We start from the raw sequence: 13,797 nt of genomic DNA on the forward strand, positions 1-13,797 counted from the left end.
CATTGTTTCCTTGTTGATTTTCTGCTTCGGTGATCTGTCCATTGCTGTAAGTGCTGTGTTAAAGTCCCCTACTATTATTGTATTATTATCGAGTTCCTTTATGTTATTAATTATTTTATATTTTTGGGTGCTCCCACATTGGGGCCATAAATATTTAATAGTTGTTAGATCTCCTTTTTGGACAGTTCACTTTATTATGATACAGTGCCCTTCTTCATCTCTTTTTGCAGTCTTTGGTGTAAAATGTAGTTTGTCTGATATAAGTGTTGCTATTCCAGCTTTCTTTTGACTTCTGTTTGCATGATAGATGGTTGTCTATCCCCTCACTTCCAATCTGCAGGCGTCTTTAGGTCTAAAATGAATCTTGTAAGCCGCATATAGATGGGTCTTTTTTTTTTTTTTTAAATGTATTCTGATACCCTGTGTCTTTTGATTGGAGCATTTGGTCCATTTACATTCAGAGTACTTACTGATAGATATGAATTTAGTGTCATTTTATTACTTCTGTTGTTGTTTCTGGAGATTTTCTCTGTTACTTTTTAGTCTTTGTCACTTTTGGTCTTTTTTCCCCACTCAGAGGTCCACTTACTATCTCCTGCAAGGCTGGTCTAGTGGTCATGAACTCCTTTAGTTTTTGTTTGTGTGGGGAACTCTTTAATCTCTCCTTCAATTCTGAATGATGGCCTTGCTGTATAGAATATTCTTGGTTGCGTATTTTTCCCGTTCAGCATGTTGAATGTATCTATCATTCCATTCCCTTTTGGCTTGCCAGGTTTTTGTGGTGAGATCTCCACTTAGCCTTATGGGTCTCCTGTGTAAGTTAGGTGCTTCTTTTGTTTTGCCTGCTTTTAGGATTTTTTCTTTCTCTCTAGATTTTGCACATTTAACTGCAATATGTCTTGGTGTTGGCCTATTTCATTTGATTTTGGTGGGAGTTCTTTGTGCCTTCTGGGTTCTGATGTCTGCTTCCTTCCCCAGATTAGGAAAGTTTTTAGTGATTATTTACTCAAGTAAATCTGCCTCCTTTTCTCTCTTTTCTTCATCTGGGACTCCTATGGTATGAATGTTATGTGTGATGGAGTCACTGAGTTCCCTAAGTCTATTCTTGTGATCCATAATTCTTTTTTTTTTTTTTTTTTGTTCAGCTTCTTTATTTTCCATTATTCTATCTTCTCTATCACTTACTTGTTCCTCTGCATCTTCCTTCTCTGGGGTCATTACATCCAGTCTGTTTGGAATCTTAGTTACTACGTTTTTTATTCTGATTGTTTTTTAACTCTTATCTCTGTGGCAAGGGTCTCCCCGATGTCTTCTATACTTTTCTCAAGCCCAGTGAGTATCCTTGATTGTTGCTTTATATTCTCCGTCAGGCATATTACTTACCTGTTTCGATTAGATCTCTGACCATGACCTTTTCTCATTCTCTTTTGGGATGCATTCCTCTGTGTTGGCATTTTGTCTGAGTCTCTGTCTGTCTTCTGTATTTTAGAAAAGCCTGTGACGTTTCCTAGCTTTATGGAGAGGAGGTCATATAGTGTCCAGGGCATGGTGCTCCGGGAGTGTCTGGTGTGTGCTGCCGTGTTTGGCTCTTCTGTCCCTCAGGTCAGGCATCAGTAGAGGTTCTCCTTGCCTGCTGTGGGCAGTGTTTGAACCTTGGCCAGAGTATGGCAAGCTTTAACTAGGTGTGCTCTGGTCTGCTTGTTAAATGAGACCTGCTGTTGCTACTACCATTAGAACTGAAACCTTGCAGAAAACTCTCTGGTCAGTAGACGTGGTGCGTGTGGGGGTTTCTGCTGGTGGTCTGGGGAAAGGGCCTGCTGCGCTGGGACTTAGGCACACTTGCCTGAGAAAAGCCATACCAGTGGGGCGCAGGAGCCTGGGACTTGGTGTAATAAGCAGGTTAGGCAGCCAGTATTGGTGCTGTGCTTCAGTTAACAAACTGAAGTTGGTTTATGCTAAGGGGTTTGGAAGGATGGTTCCTTTGTACCCGGAGAGGGGTCTCCACTTGCTGCTTGGAGGGAAATACTCCCAGAAGAGCGGTGTTCGGGTCGCTGTTTCCAGTCTGTGTGTCTCCTGGTTGCATTCCTGCTGGAAACAGTGCAGTGTACTTTGCATTCTGTCCCAGCCAAGCCTGCTGACTTCTAAAATTCAAAACTTTATAGAGGCATGCTGGGGCAAGGACCTGAGCTGTTCTTCTGGGGGATGCTCTTGCTGTGCAGGGACGAATGCAGGTTTGACCAAGAAGGGCAGTGGCGCCACAGTGCAGGGGTGTGGGATTTGCAGCAAAGTCGGCTAAACAGCCAGTATATCTGGACTAGCTGGGTTAGCTGCCCTTAGCAGGTGTTTCTGCATCTCTGGCATCTCTGCTGGGGGGCAGGGGAGGGAAATGGCACCCTCTGGCTTTTTTGTCCCTCAAGAGGTGTCTTTGTGGATGCCACCTCTCCAAGAAGAGTGCTCCAAGAAGAGTCAGCAGTCTTCCTGTGTGCCATAGACGAACCTCAGATCACTTCTGCCCCCAGGTAGCTTGCCTAGGAGCAGGGCAGCGGCCTCAGGGCTCTATTCCAGCCAAGCTCGACCTCTAAAACTCCAGTTGTCAATCCCTCCTGCTGGAAAAACTCCTGAAAATCAGCTGCTCTCATTTTCCAAGCCAGTGACTTTGGGGACTTGCTGTCTCTGTGCCTGTCCCTGTCCCTGAGCACTCTACTCTATCACCGTTCTCCTCAATCAGGATCAGGGCTCCCTTCACTCCACAGCACCTGAGATCCGTTTCTCTGCCAAACCACATTTCTGCACTCTCTACCTTCCTTGATAGGGTCTCCTCGTCTCCTCTCCCTCGAGTTGTACAGTTTGTTTTGTCAGTCCTCAGGTCAAGTACTTGGCTATTTAGAATGATTTGATACTTGATATTTATCTAGCAGAGTTGGAGGAATGAGGCAAGCCTACATTCTTCCTGCTACACCACCATCTTAGCTCCCCTTTAAGATGCATATTTCTGTGTGAAAGAAACTAATCTGAAAAATCTATATGCTGTATGATTTCATACTTTTCAACTCTGTGACATTCTGGAAAAGGCAAAACGATAGAGACCATAAAAATGTAAGTGGTTATCAGGGGTTGAGGGTGATGGAGGAATGAATAGGCAGCGCACAGGAGATTTTTAGGGCAGTGAAAATACTCTGTAATAATGTAGTGATAGATACATGCCATTTTATATTTTTTCAAAACCATAGAATGTTCAGCACTGAGAATAAGCTATAATGTAAACTGTGGACCTTGGAGGATAATGGTGTGCCAGTGTGGGTTCATCCCTTGTCCAGATGTACCACTCTGATGTGGGATACTGATAATGATAACCCTGCACGTGTGAAGGCAGGGAGTATACAGATGAGAAGTGTCTGTACCTTCCCCTTGGTACTGCTGTGAGCCTAAAACTGCTCTAGAAAATTTGTCTTAATAAAAAAAATTAGAATAAAAAAATCTTTCGTGATAAAGTGTCTGTGAAGAGATGAAGCCCATACTACATTTCTTTTCAGCTGTAAATTCTTATGGCTCGCTTCTTTTTATTGAGTTATTTTATTCAAACCATTTTAAATGGTTTAAATGGTTTCAGATGTTCAGACCATGCTCCTGTAGTTCACGTTACCAAGGTGTTCCTCCAATAAAAATTTGAGTAATGACATCTTTACCCAATTCACAAAAGAAAGTTAGCTGGGTAAATATTGTATAGAAATTAATATCCTTATTTTGAAAAATCATTTATCCACTCTTTAACCTAGAGACCTTTCATTATGGAAAACTTAAAATATGTTCTAATCTTTATCTTTAAGTCATACTGACCCTTTAAAAATACATATTTATGTTGAAGAACATGAATGTATTAGAGTTTTATCATAAGCAGAGAATGGACTTACTGTAAGAATTTAAAAGAAGACAAATACCATCAAGATATTTCTTGAATATTAAAAATTTTAACTGTTGGGGCACCTGGGTGGCTCAGTGGTTTGGGCTGCTGCCTTTGGCTCGGGTCATGATCTCAGGGTCCTGGGATCGAGCCCCGCATCGGGCTCCCTGCTCCGCAGGAAGCCTGCTTCCCTCCCTCTCTCTCTGTCTCTCTGCCTGCCTCTCTGCCTACTTGTGATCTCTGTCTGTCAAATAAATAAATAAAATCTTTAAAAAAAAATAAAAATAAAAATTTTAACTGTTAAATAATTATTTGTAAATACAAATTATATGGGTATCTGAGTTTTTTAATAGCTTAAATGGCATACTTAGGTCTCTGAAACTTGTTATAGCCTGTCAAATTGTAATATTTACATTTTATAATTATAATTTAGTATGTGTAAGTTATGGAAAATAATTTTACATAAACCCACATGCATCAGTGTTTCTTGGGGCTGGGTCACAGGATGTATATATGTTCAACTTTACATGGTGATGACCAATTGTATAAGTAGTACAAAGATGGTTGTATGAATTTGTATTCCCGTTAGGAGCATGTAAAAATGCTTGGTCCATTATCTTTACCAGCACTGGTAGAATCGGGCCTCTTAATTGTTTTCAATCTAGTGGATGTAAAATGATAATTCACTGTGGTCTTAATTTGCATTTCCACAGTTGCTAGTAACGTGGAACATTGTCTGACATATTTATTTACCACTTGAATTTTTTTCCCCCCTGTGAAATGCCTGTTTTGTCTTTTGGCCACTTTTCTGTTAGGCTGTTTTGCTATTGATTTTTAAAAATTCTTTATTTTGGATACTAATCCTTCAGTGTTTTTTTATAATTATTTTCTCCTAATTTGCTTTTTAAATTTTCTCCCAATTTGCTTTTTTTCTTTCTCTATGAAGTCTCAGTGAACAGAAATTCTTAATTTTAGTATATTTCAATTTGACTTTTTTTTAAAGGTTAGCACTTCTAAAAATATTATTTGTTAAAAAAAAAGTAGTTTCCTTCCCTGAGCTGATACAGTCTTCTGTATTTTCTTTCAAAAGGTTTTATGTTCTGCTTTTCACGTTTAAGTCTTAATATATGCTGAAGGTAGAATTCCAATTTCATATCTTTTCATATGAATATTTCAATCATTTAGTCTTATTTATTTACTATCCATGCTTTTCCCATGGATCTGCAATGCCACCATTATTCTGTGTCAAGTTTGTACTGATCTCTTTTATGTCACTGTATTTTCCAGTTGATCTGCTGCTTATCCTTCTCCCCGTTCCATACATCTTTAATTGCTGTAGTATTATAAGTCTTGGTATATGGCATTGGGCGTGTTTTCTTACCTTATTTTTGAGGAATGTCGGGTATTCTTGGACTTTTGCTTATCAGTTTGAGTATTAGAATCATCTTGTCAAATTCCTTGAAAAATTATGTTGGGGTTTTGATTATAATTGCTTTGGATTTAGAGCTCAGTGTGGAGAGAATTATATTGCCATGTGTTTGTGACTTATTATAGATCATGAGTATGCTATATCTCCACTTAAGTCTTCTTTAATGTTTTTCAAGACAGTCTTCAAATTTTCTGCATAGGGGTCTTTAAATATCTTTTGTTAGATTTATTTCTGTTTTTTGTTGATTATCTATAGTAAAGCGGGCACTTTGCAAACTTTGATTATTTCTAACAGTGTCTCTAGTTTGTTTTGAGTGATTTAGGTAGACCATCATATCATGTGAGAATGTCAGTTTTATTCGTTTATTTTCCAGTCTTTTTATCTATTTTTCTTCCTTATGAAACTGTGTTAGTCAGGACCTCTAGTACAATAATGACAAAAAGTGGTGATAGTGGGCATTCTTGTTCCTTGCTTTAAAGGGAACATTACATCTCACCATCACGAATTAATGCTTTTCAGTAGCCTTAAGTAAATAAAAGAAGGTGGGAAACACACCTTTAATTGTGAACTAAATCCCCTTCTTGGGGATTTCAGAAACAAATTTTGAAGTTTGGGTTAACAAATGAATTTTATTAACCTTAATTTTTTTAAATTGCAGATTTGCTGTTGCTGAGTCTGATTGTAATTTAGCAATTGCCTTGAATAGAAGTTATACAAAGGCTTATGCAAGGCGAGGTGCTGCTCGAGTTGCTTTGCAAAAATTAGAGGATGCCAAAAAAGGTATTAATGTATTTCAGTTCCTTAATATCTAAAAAATTCTTTAATGATTTAATTGAACAGATGCTGTACAAAGAATACTAGACAGTCACAGTTCTTACTTTTGGAGAGCATTCTGTATTTGAATAAAGCTCATTTTTGCTTTTTAAAAGAATCCTGATACTTGGGAAAGAATGCATTATTTGCCTCCAATTAGACTTTGGTTCAAATTCTCATTCCACTAATGTGGAATGAAACACCGATGAGATTAGGTGTGTGACCAAAGGGAAGGTTATGGATGGATCTCCTATGATTATCAGTTTATCTGTAAAGTAAGGATTAAAACATCTTGTTGGATGATTTGAGGCAGAGGCACTACATATAAAATTCTTAACACATTTTTCTTTATTTGTAAATTCTAGGGCTTGTATTAGTCCATAAAATAGGTTTATGTACTATAAATAACAAAATCTGAATAAAGTTGATAATCTGATAATTCTGCTGCTCCTTGGTTTTATGATATACAACTTAATGATAGCAAGTATCCTTTCTGGGGCTGGTGGAAGAAGGTGATTTGTTACGGGATTCTGTCAAGGTTTTGTCTTGGGGGAGGGAGAATGGAGAGAGTCTAGTTAGCCTGCTGTTGTTAATATTTCTTACTCCTCTTAATTTTGCTGCAGAACACTTGCCTGTTTGTCACATGTAGCAAATGATTATTGTTTTGTAGAATTTTTAAAATATCCTATCTTTCAAATATTAATCTTCTAATTTACCTAGATTATGAGAAAGTATTAGAACTGGAACCAAATAACTTTGAAGCAACAAATGAACTCAGGAAAATTAATCAGGTAAATCCTAGTTACTTAAATTAAGTGCATTACTTACCTTTATTTGATGAAGTATAAAGGTTTTGGCATAGTCTTTGTACTGTAGATTACTTAATATAGACTTTCTGATTTTAGTTCTTTGTACTGTATAGTTTTACTAAACAGATTTGTAAGCTAGAGGAAGTAGAATGAATGGTATTTAAAGATCTGTAGGAGTCATCATCTTAAAAAGCTGTCTGAGGGGCACCTGGCTGGCTTAGTCAGTAGAGCACGTGACTCTTGATCTCGGGGTTGTGAGTTTGAGCCCCATATTGGGTGTGGCGATTACTTAAAATAAAATCTTAAAAAAAAAAGTTACCTGATGTCTGTGAACCACCGCTGCTTTTTTCTTTCACAGATGATAGAATTACTTCTCCTTATCCCAATAATTTTTCTTTATTGGCTTGAGCTTTGACTTCTGTATTAAACTTCTGCGTATTTCTTTGATATAAGCTCCATCCTTGTAGTTTATATTTTAGCAAAAACAGTACTAGTTTTTTAACAGTGAGATAATAGTTATTACTTAGCTAAAAATTTTGCTGTCAAATGATACTGTATAGTTATGTATTCCTTTCATTTTGCTGTTCAGTCAGTTATAGTTATTGTGCCATCTGTTAAAACTTGGAGGAAAAAGTGACAATGTTTGGGGAAAATCTGCTTTTATTTATTTTTTATTTTTAATTTATTTTTAAAGATTTTATTTGTTTGACAGAGTGAGACACAGCAAGAGAGGGAACACAAGTAGGGGGAGTGGGAGAAGGAGAAGCAGGCTTACTGCCAAGCAGGGAGCCTGATATAGGGCTTGATCCCAGGACCCCGGAAAATGACCTGAGCCAAAGGCAGATGCTTAACGACTAAGCCACCCAGGCACCCCAAAGATCTGCTTTTAAATATTGCTATTACTTACTGCTCATAATCTGCTGATAAATTTATCAACTTGCTTATAATTGTGAATTATCTTATATATTTTTGTATTTTGTCTGAGGTTAATGACTGAATATTAAATTTGAGAAATTTGGATGTGTGGTCTTAATTATCTATTTTATTTTTGAAAATAGTTCCTAGAATGGTACCTGGCCTGTGTAAAAATTCAGTAAATATTTCTTGAATAAATAAATGAACAACTACTATTAGTGGATATGGCTTATTTTCATTGGAATAAGATGTATATTAAATTCACGATTTTGTTTTTTAATTTGAATTAGACTTTGGATTAGAGTAAAAACTATTATTTCAATATTAATTTGAAATGTGTCAAAAATTCCAATACATATGAGTGATTTACTATTTTAAAGTCAAATAGATATGTATCTTGCGTTACTTGTTTTATTTTAGCTGACTACTGTGTCTCCTAGGCTTTAACATCCAAAGAAAATTCACATCCAAAGGGAGCTGATACAATGATTAAATCATCTGAAGGAGAGAAGAAGAACATTGAAGAGCAACAGAATAAGCAGCAGGCCATTTCAGAGAAAGATCTGGTAATCCAGAGGGATTTTAACATACATATGTTTTGCTGAGTTTACTCTTCGTTTCTTGTGTATTTGTTTCTGTCTTCTCTAATGTTAAAATTCTTCAGTAAGAGCTGAAAATTATACTAAAAAACCCCTGGAGCTTACTAATTCAGAATTTGAGTAATTGATGACTTAGTACATAATTAAAAATATAACATAGTTTAGGGAGCAAACTACTTTTGAGGATTTTAACATACTTAATGTATAGGTGGTTATAAATTTAACATAGAAATAAGTTACAATTCATTCTTAGATAGAATTTTTTTTCATTAATTCATACTGGACTGTTTCTGATCAAAATTCCTTTAGAATCTTGAGCTGAGATTAGTTTAACATATTTGTAGCTTTTCTTGGAAAAATACTTATGGAATGATAAATACATATGGAATGATACTGTGAGAAACCTGATTATAAATAAGTGTGCTTATAGTGATGTCTAGTATATACATTCCAGTATGGTTTAATTTATCCTATGTTTAGACATGTTAGTGTTACCAAAGAATGAGGTATACAATTCTGGTACTCTGTTCTTTCACAAAAATTATTTGAGTTAGTGAAATTCTGTTGTACAGCTTCTAATACGGAGGAGTATAATATTTGGGCCTATATTTATTAAAGTGTTTTTCAGATTTAAGTTTTGTGTAATATTTAACTAGTAGAATAATGGTTAATGGTGTAAAGTAGTATAGTAGTATACTTTTTTTCTTTTTAGTACTGAAAAGAGAATAATGCCACTACAAAACATAACCTAAACTAACTGATACTAGAACATGTATCATGGATTGGATATTTAACATTAACATACACTTTAATAACTGATAGAGTATTGATGAGTATTATCATAGTGTTTACTTAGGATTTGAATTCAGCTAATTTTTTATTCTTTCTGCATATTTTGCTTTTTTTTTTTTAATTCTTCTTTATACTTCTCTCCAAAATGATAGGGGAATGGATTTTTCAAAGAAGGGAAATATGAAAGAGCAATTGAATGCTATACTCGGGGGATAGCAGCAGATGGCACTAATGCCCTTCTTCCAGCTAACAGAGCAATGGCCTTTCTGAAGATTCAGAAGTAAGGATTGGTTATACTTAATACTTTTCAGGATGAAAAGTTTATCATAAATTGGCACATTAGATAAATAGTAATAAAATAAAATTTATTTATTCTTGAGCATTAAATTTAAATGAGAGAGATTGAGTGTGTATCAGTACATATTCAGTAAATGTTTGCTCTTTTTATTTTCCCGCTTGTAATAGTGTGGCATTACACAATTTAACATTTCTTTGGTTTATACACGTTATTCTGAATTAGTGATTTAAAAATTATTTTTAACCTCAGAACCTTTTGGGCAAGTTCTTATCTGGCAGTGTTTTATACGTAAGAGAATTGTTGCCATTGAGATCATCTGATTGATTATATATATGGCAAAAACTTGGTCTTGTGATACTAACAGTTATTTCTGGATGCACTCAGGTGTTCCAAGTTGAACAATCAGGAGGATAATATCTGCTGGTAGAAACTGTTTCTCATAATTCTTTATATCTGTTGTAATCACCTTTTATACTTTAGTGACAGAATTTAAGAAAAAACCTGTGAGTACTTAAAATAGGGGTTCTGAAGGGTTTCTTGGTACTGTGGACCCATTTGGCTGCATGGGGAACCTTTCTTAGAATATTTTTGAATGCATAATTATACATTTGAGGCTACAAAGGCATCCAATTATATTGAAATATAGTTTTTAAAATACTGCGATTTTTGACATAGTTGGTATATATACTTTTTTATTGACACAACGAAATAAGAAACTACATTAAAAATACAGGCAGATATAAAGCAAAAATTTGTTTTGAAAACATTATATGAAAATTCAAATTTGGGCTGATCTGTGACATCTTCCACATACTGATGAACTAATAAGTGAATAGGAAATAAAAAAGTAACACAAATGATTATGTTACCAGTGTGGTAACATGAGACTTTGCTCTTTGGTATCTGATGACTACTAAGGGCAGAGTTCTTAGTTGCCTGTTAGTTGGCCACTTAGATCCTAGGAGCATTTATAGACCAGGATGCTGTGGTCACATACAAATAGGTTTAATTACTATTACAATTCTGAAATAGTGGTGAACATAAGTAATACTTTGAGATATCTGTAATAGTTGTAATGTGATATGAAAGTATCTATGATATTTATTGGGGCAAAGTTACAGCTACTGCTTTTGCTATTGTGGTTTCTTGTTTATAGTCATAATTGAAAGAAAAGCCAAATCCCATATAAAAGTTAGTGAAAATAAAGATGGGAAAAATATTTTTCGTCAATATTTATTGTCATTTAAACCAATAGACACAATTAGAGATACATTGTTTTGGTTAGAGTAAGTAAGGTGAAAAACAGGTTGAGTGTCCCAGTACAGGTTTTTTTTTTTTTTTTTTTAAATTAAAGATTTTATTTATTTATTTGACAGACAGAGATCACAAGTAGGCAGAGAGGCAGACAGAAAGAGAGAGGAGGGAAGCAGGCTCACTGCTGAGCAGATAGCCTGATGCGGGGCTCGATCCCAGAACCCTGGGATCACGACCTGAGCCGAAGGCAGAGGCTTTAACCCACTGAGCCCCCCAGGTGCCCCCCAGTACAGGTTTAAAGGCATGAGAGTGAAAAAGTTAATGTAACTTCCAGAAAGGGCAAGTGGTCCATATTATGGCTGTTAACATAGCTGGAGAGTCAGGCAGGCCTTTGACTTTGCTCTTTAAAGTACCTTACCCTAAAAACTGGGGTGGGGGGAACAGGGGGGCATGCATGTGTCTGAATGAGAGAATGATACAATCAGCAAAGTACAGAATATATTAGTGGGCCGTGGGCACATGCACTTGCATAGACACAGACATAGTCTTTCTTCCATTGAAAAGTGAAGTAAAGAACTAGAAGATGTTTTAAGTTCATTCAAAATTTTGATTTTGTTCTTATGAGGTCTTGTTTCAAGGGTAGGATGGCATTCATTTTAGGCTTTGGGGAGAATGTCATTGCAGAAGATTTTCTTTTTTTGGAATTTTTTATTATGAAACTTTTATAGCTTTCATGTAAGTAATATAATAAACCCCATGTACCAAATCATCTAGGGTTAACAAGCCATATGTTCGTCATTATATTTAGTTAGCTTTTTTTCCCTTTGAATTATTATAAAACAGATTAGAGACATTATGACGTCTTATCCCTAAAGGATCTTTTTTACATAATTGCAATGCCATTATCATGCCAAATAAATTCACAGTAATTCATTAATGTCATTTTGATATATACAAAGTCTTCAGTTTTTCTGTTCTTTTTTGTTTTGTTTTGTTTTTAGCTCTTCTTAACTTTTTGTTTTTTAGAGCACTATCCAGTCTGACTGAATTGATGGCTGGTTGCATGGTTGAGTAGAATTTAGGAAAGGTGTTAGATGATAAGCCATCACACATGTAACAGGTCCTGAGTTTTGCGTAGATTGGTTTTTCTTAGGTGCTGTATAACTTAGGTGATCCTTAGGTGCGTAAATACTAAGTTTTATTAGAAAATGAATGCCAGTTTTAATTGTCAGTGTAGTACCCATGTGTATTGAGTGTTGGCGAGGTGCAGGGTGGATTCCAGCCAGTGATATTCTTTTGTCTGCTTGGCTTGTATTTTACCAGCATTTTTTTACATTCTTCTGGCACTTTCTATCCTGACTTTCCTTTAACCTTGTACCTTTTCCCTCCTTCCTAGATGTTTCCAAGATTCGGTGAGAGTGAACAATTTAAAAAAAAAAAAAATAGTCTTTCCTCTCAAAGACAGATTTGGAAGTTTTATTTACATTAGAAAGTCAGTTTATGTTAAGTTTTACCTATAAGCTGCATTTTCCAGTTGGTAATTTTGTCATATTAAATAGATATGAAGAAGCCGAAAAAGACTGCACACAAGCTATTTTATTAGATGGTTCATACTCTAAAGCTTTTGCCAGAAGAGGAACAGCAAGAACATTTTTGGGAAAGTTAAATGAGGCCAAACAAGGTACGACTATCTTTCTAACAACTATCACTCACTCATTCTTTTGAGACTCCCATGTTATAGAAGCAGAGATTTGTGTAGCTTTTCCATTGTTCAAGGGTACAGAACTTACAGAAGTAAATTTTCTTTCACAGTTCAGATCGTGAATAGTTTGCAGATTTGAAGGGATGCAGCTTTCATAGTGGGCCAGATTATCTTTAATAGTGTCCAGTCTGATCTGGCAAATTGCCAATCACAGTTAATTAATAATTTGACTTATAGGTGAGAAGGAAAAGGCAAAAAGAAAGAGAATCAGCTGTTAAAGGTTAGAGGATAATGTGAGATCTGCAGTGATGCTCCTTTTTATTCTTGGTACTAGTTATTTTATTTTTCAAGGATCTTTTAAGTATTCAGTCTGTTAGCCTTCTTGAAGAACTTACTTGGTTTTATAGCATATGTTTTCTGTTTCACATATTTCTGCTCATTCTTTCCTTCAGTTTTGTTTAGGCTTATGTTATTTTATTTTAAAGATTTTATTTACTTGAGAGAGGGCGGGCTTGCTTGAGTGGGGAAAGGACAGAAGGAGAGGGAGAAGCAGGCCCCCTGCTGCTCAGGGAGCCTGATGCAGGCTTGATCCCAGGATCATAACCTGAGCTGAAGGCAGACACTTAACAGACTGAGCCACCCAGGTGCCCCTATTTTGTTTAGGTTTCATTTGCTGTTTTTCTAATATCTTGACATCAATACTTAGCTTATTGATTTTCAACCTGCCTTCTTTTCTGATATGTGCATTTAAATCTGAGAGTTTCTCTCTAAACCTGGCTTCAGCTGTAGGTCATGCATTTAAAAAATGGTAGTAAAATATACATAACATAAAATTTACCATCTTAATTATTTTTAAGTGTACAATTCAGTGGCATTAAGTACATTCACACTGTTGAGCAGCCATCACCATCACCATCAGACATCTTCAGCGCTCTTTCATCATCCAGTCCTGAGAATCTACCCATTAACAAAAACTCCCCATTCCTTCCTCCATTAGCCCCTGGTAACTATCATTTTACTTTCTGTCTCTATGAATTTGATTGTTCTAGGTACCCCATATAAGTAGAATCATGCAGTATTTGTCCCTTTGTGTCTGGCTTCTTTAACTTAGCTAATGTCTTCCAAGGTTTAAGGCCAAATAATATTCCATTATATGGAATTCTCTTAGATTCTGTCTTAATATTTAGTGAGTAACCCTGTCATTTTTTAATAATGTGAGCTTTGATAAGTTAGATGATCTCTAGACCTCAGTTGTATCATCTGAAAAGTGGGTTTGTTATGGGGG

General features: G+C 35.8%; 1 protein-coding gene across 1 annotated transcript in view; it reads left to right on the forward strand.

The window, feature by feature from the left end:
* RPAP3 (RNA polymerase II associated protein 3) overlaps positions 1 to 13,797 on the forward strand; it is a 47,339-nt gene that overhangs the window by 12,800 nt on the left and 20,742 nt on the right. Inside the window, exons 6-10 of the mRNA XM_059185557.1 lie at positions 5,989 to 6,110; positions 6,864 to 6,934; positions 8,308 to 8,433; positions 9,411 to 9,538; positions 12,370 to 12,491. Coding sequence (XP_059041540.1) covers positions 5,989 to 6,110; positions 6,864 to 6,934; positions 8,308 to 8,433; positions 9,411 to 9,538; positions 12,370 to 12,491 — 569 coding nt within the window. The remainder of the gene's footprint in view (positions 1 to 5,988; positions 6,111 to 6,863; positions 6,935 to 8,307; positions 8,434 to 9,410; positions 9,539 to 12,369; positions 12,492 to 13,797) is intronic.

Source organism: Mustela lutreola, chromosome 8 (assembly GCF_030435805.1).
Source record: "Mustela lutreola isolate mMusLut2 chromosome 8, mMusLut2.pri, whole genome shotgun sequence".
NCBI lineage: Eukaryota > Metazoa > Chordata > Mammalia > Carnivora > Mustelidae > Mustela > Mustela lutreola.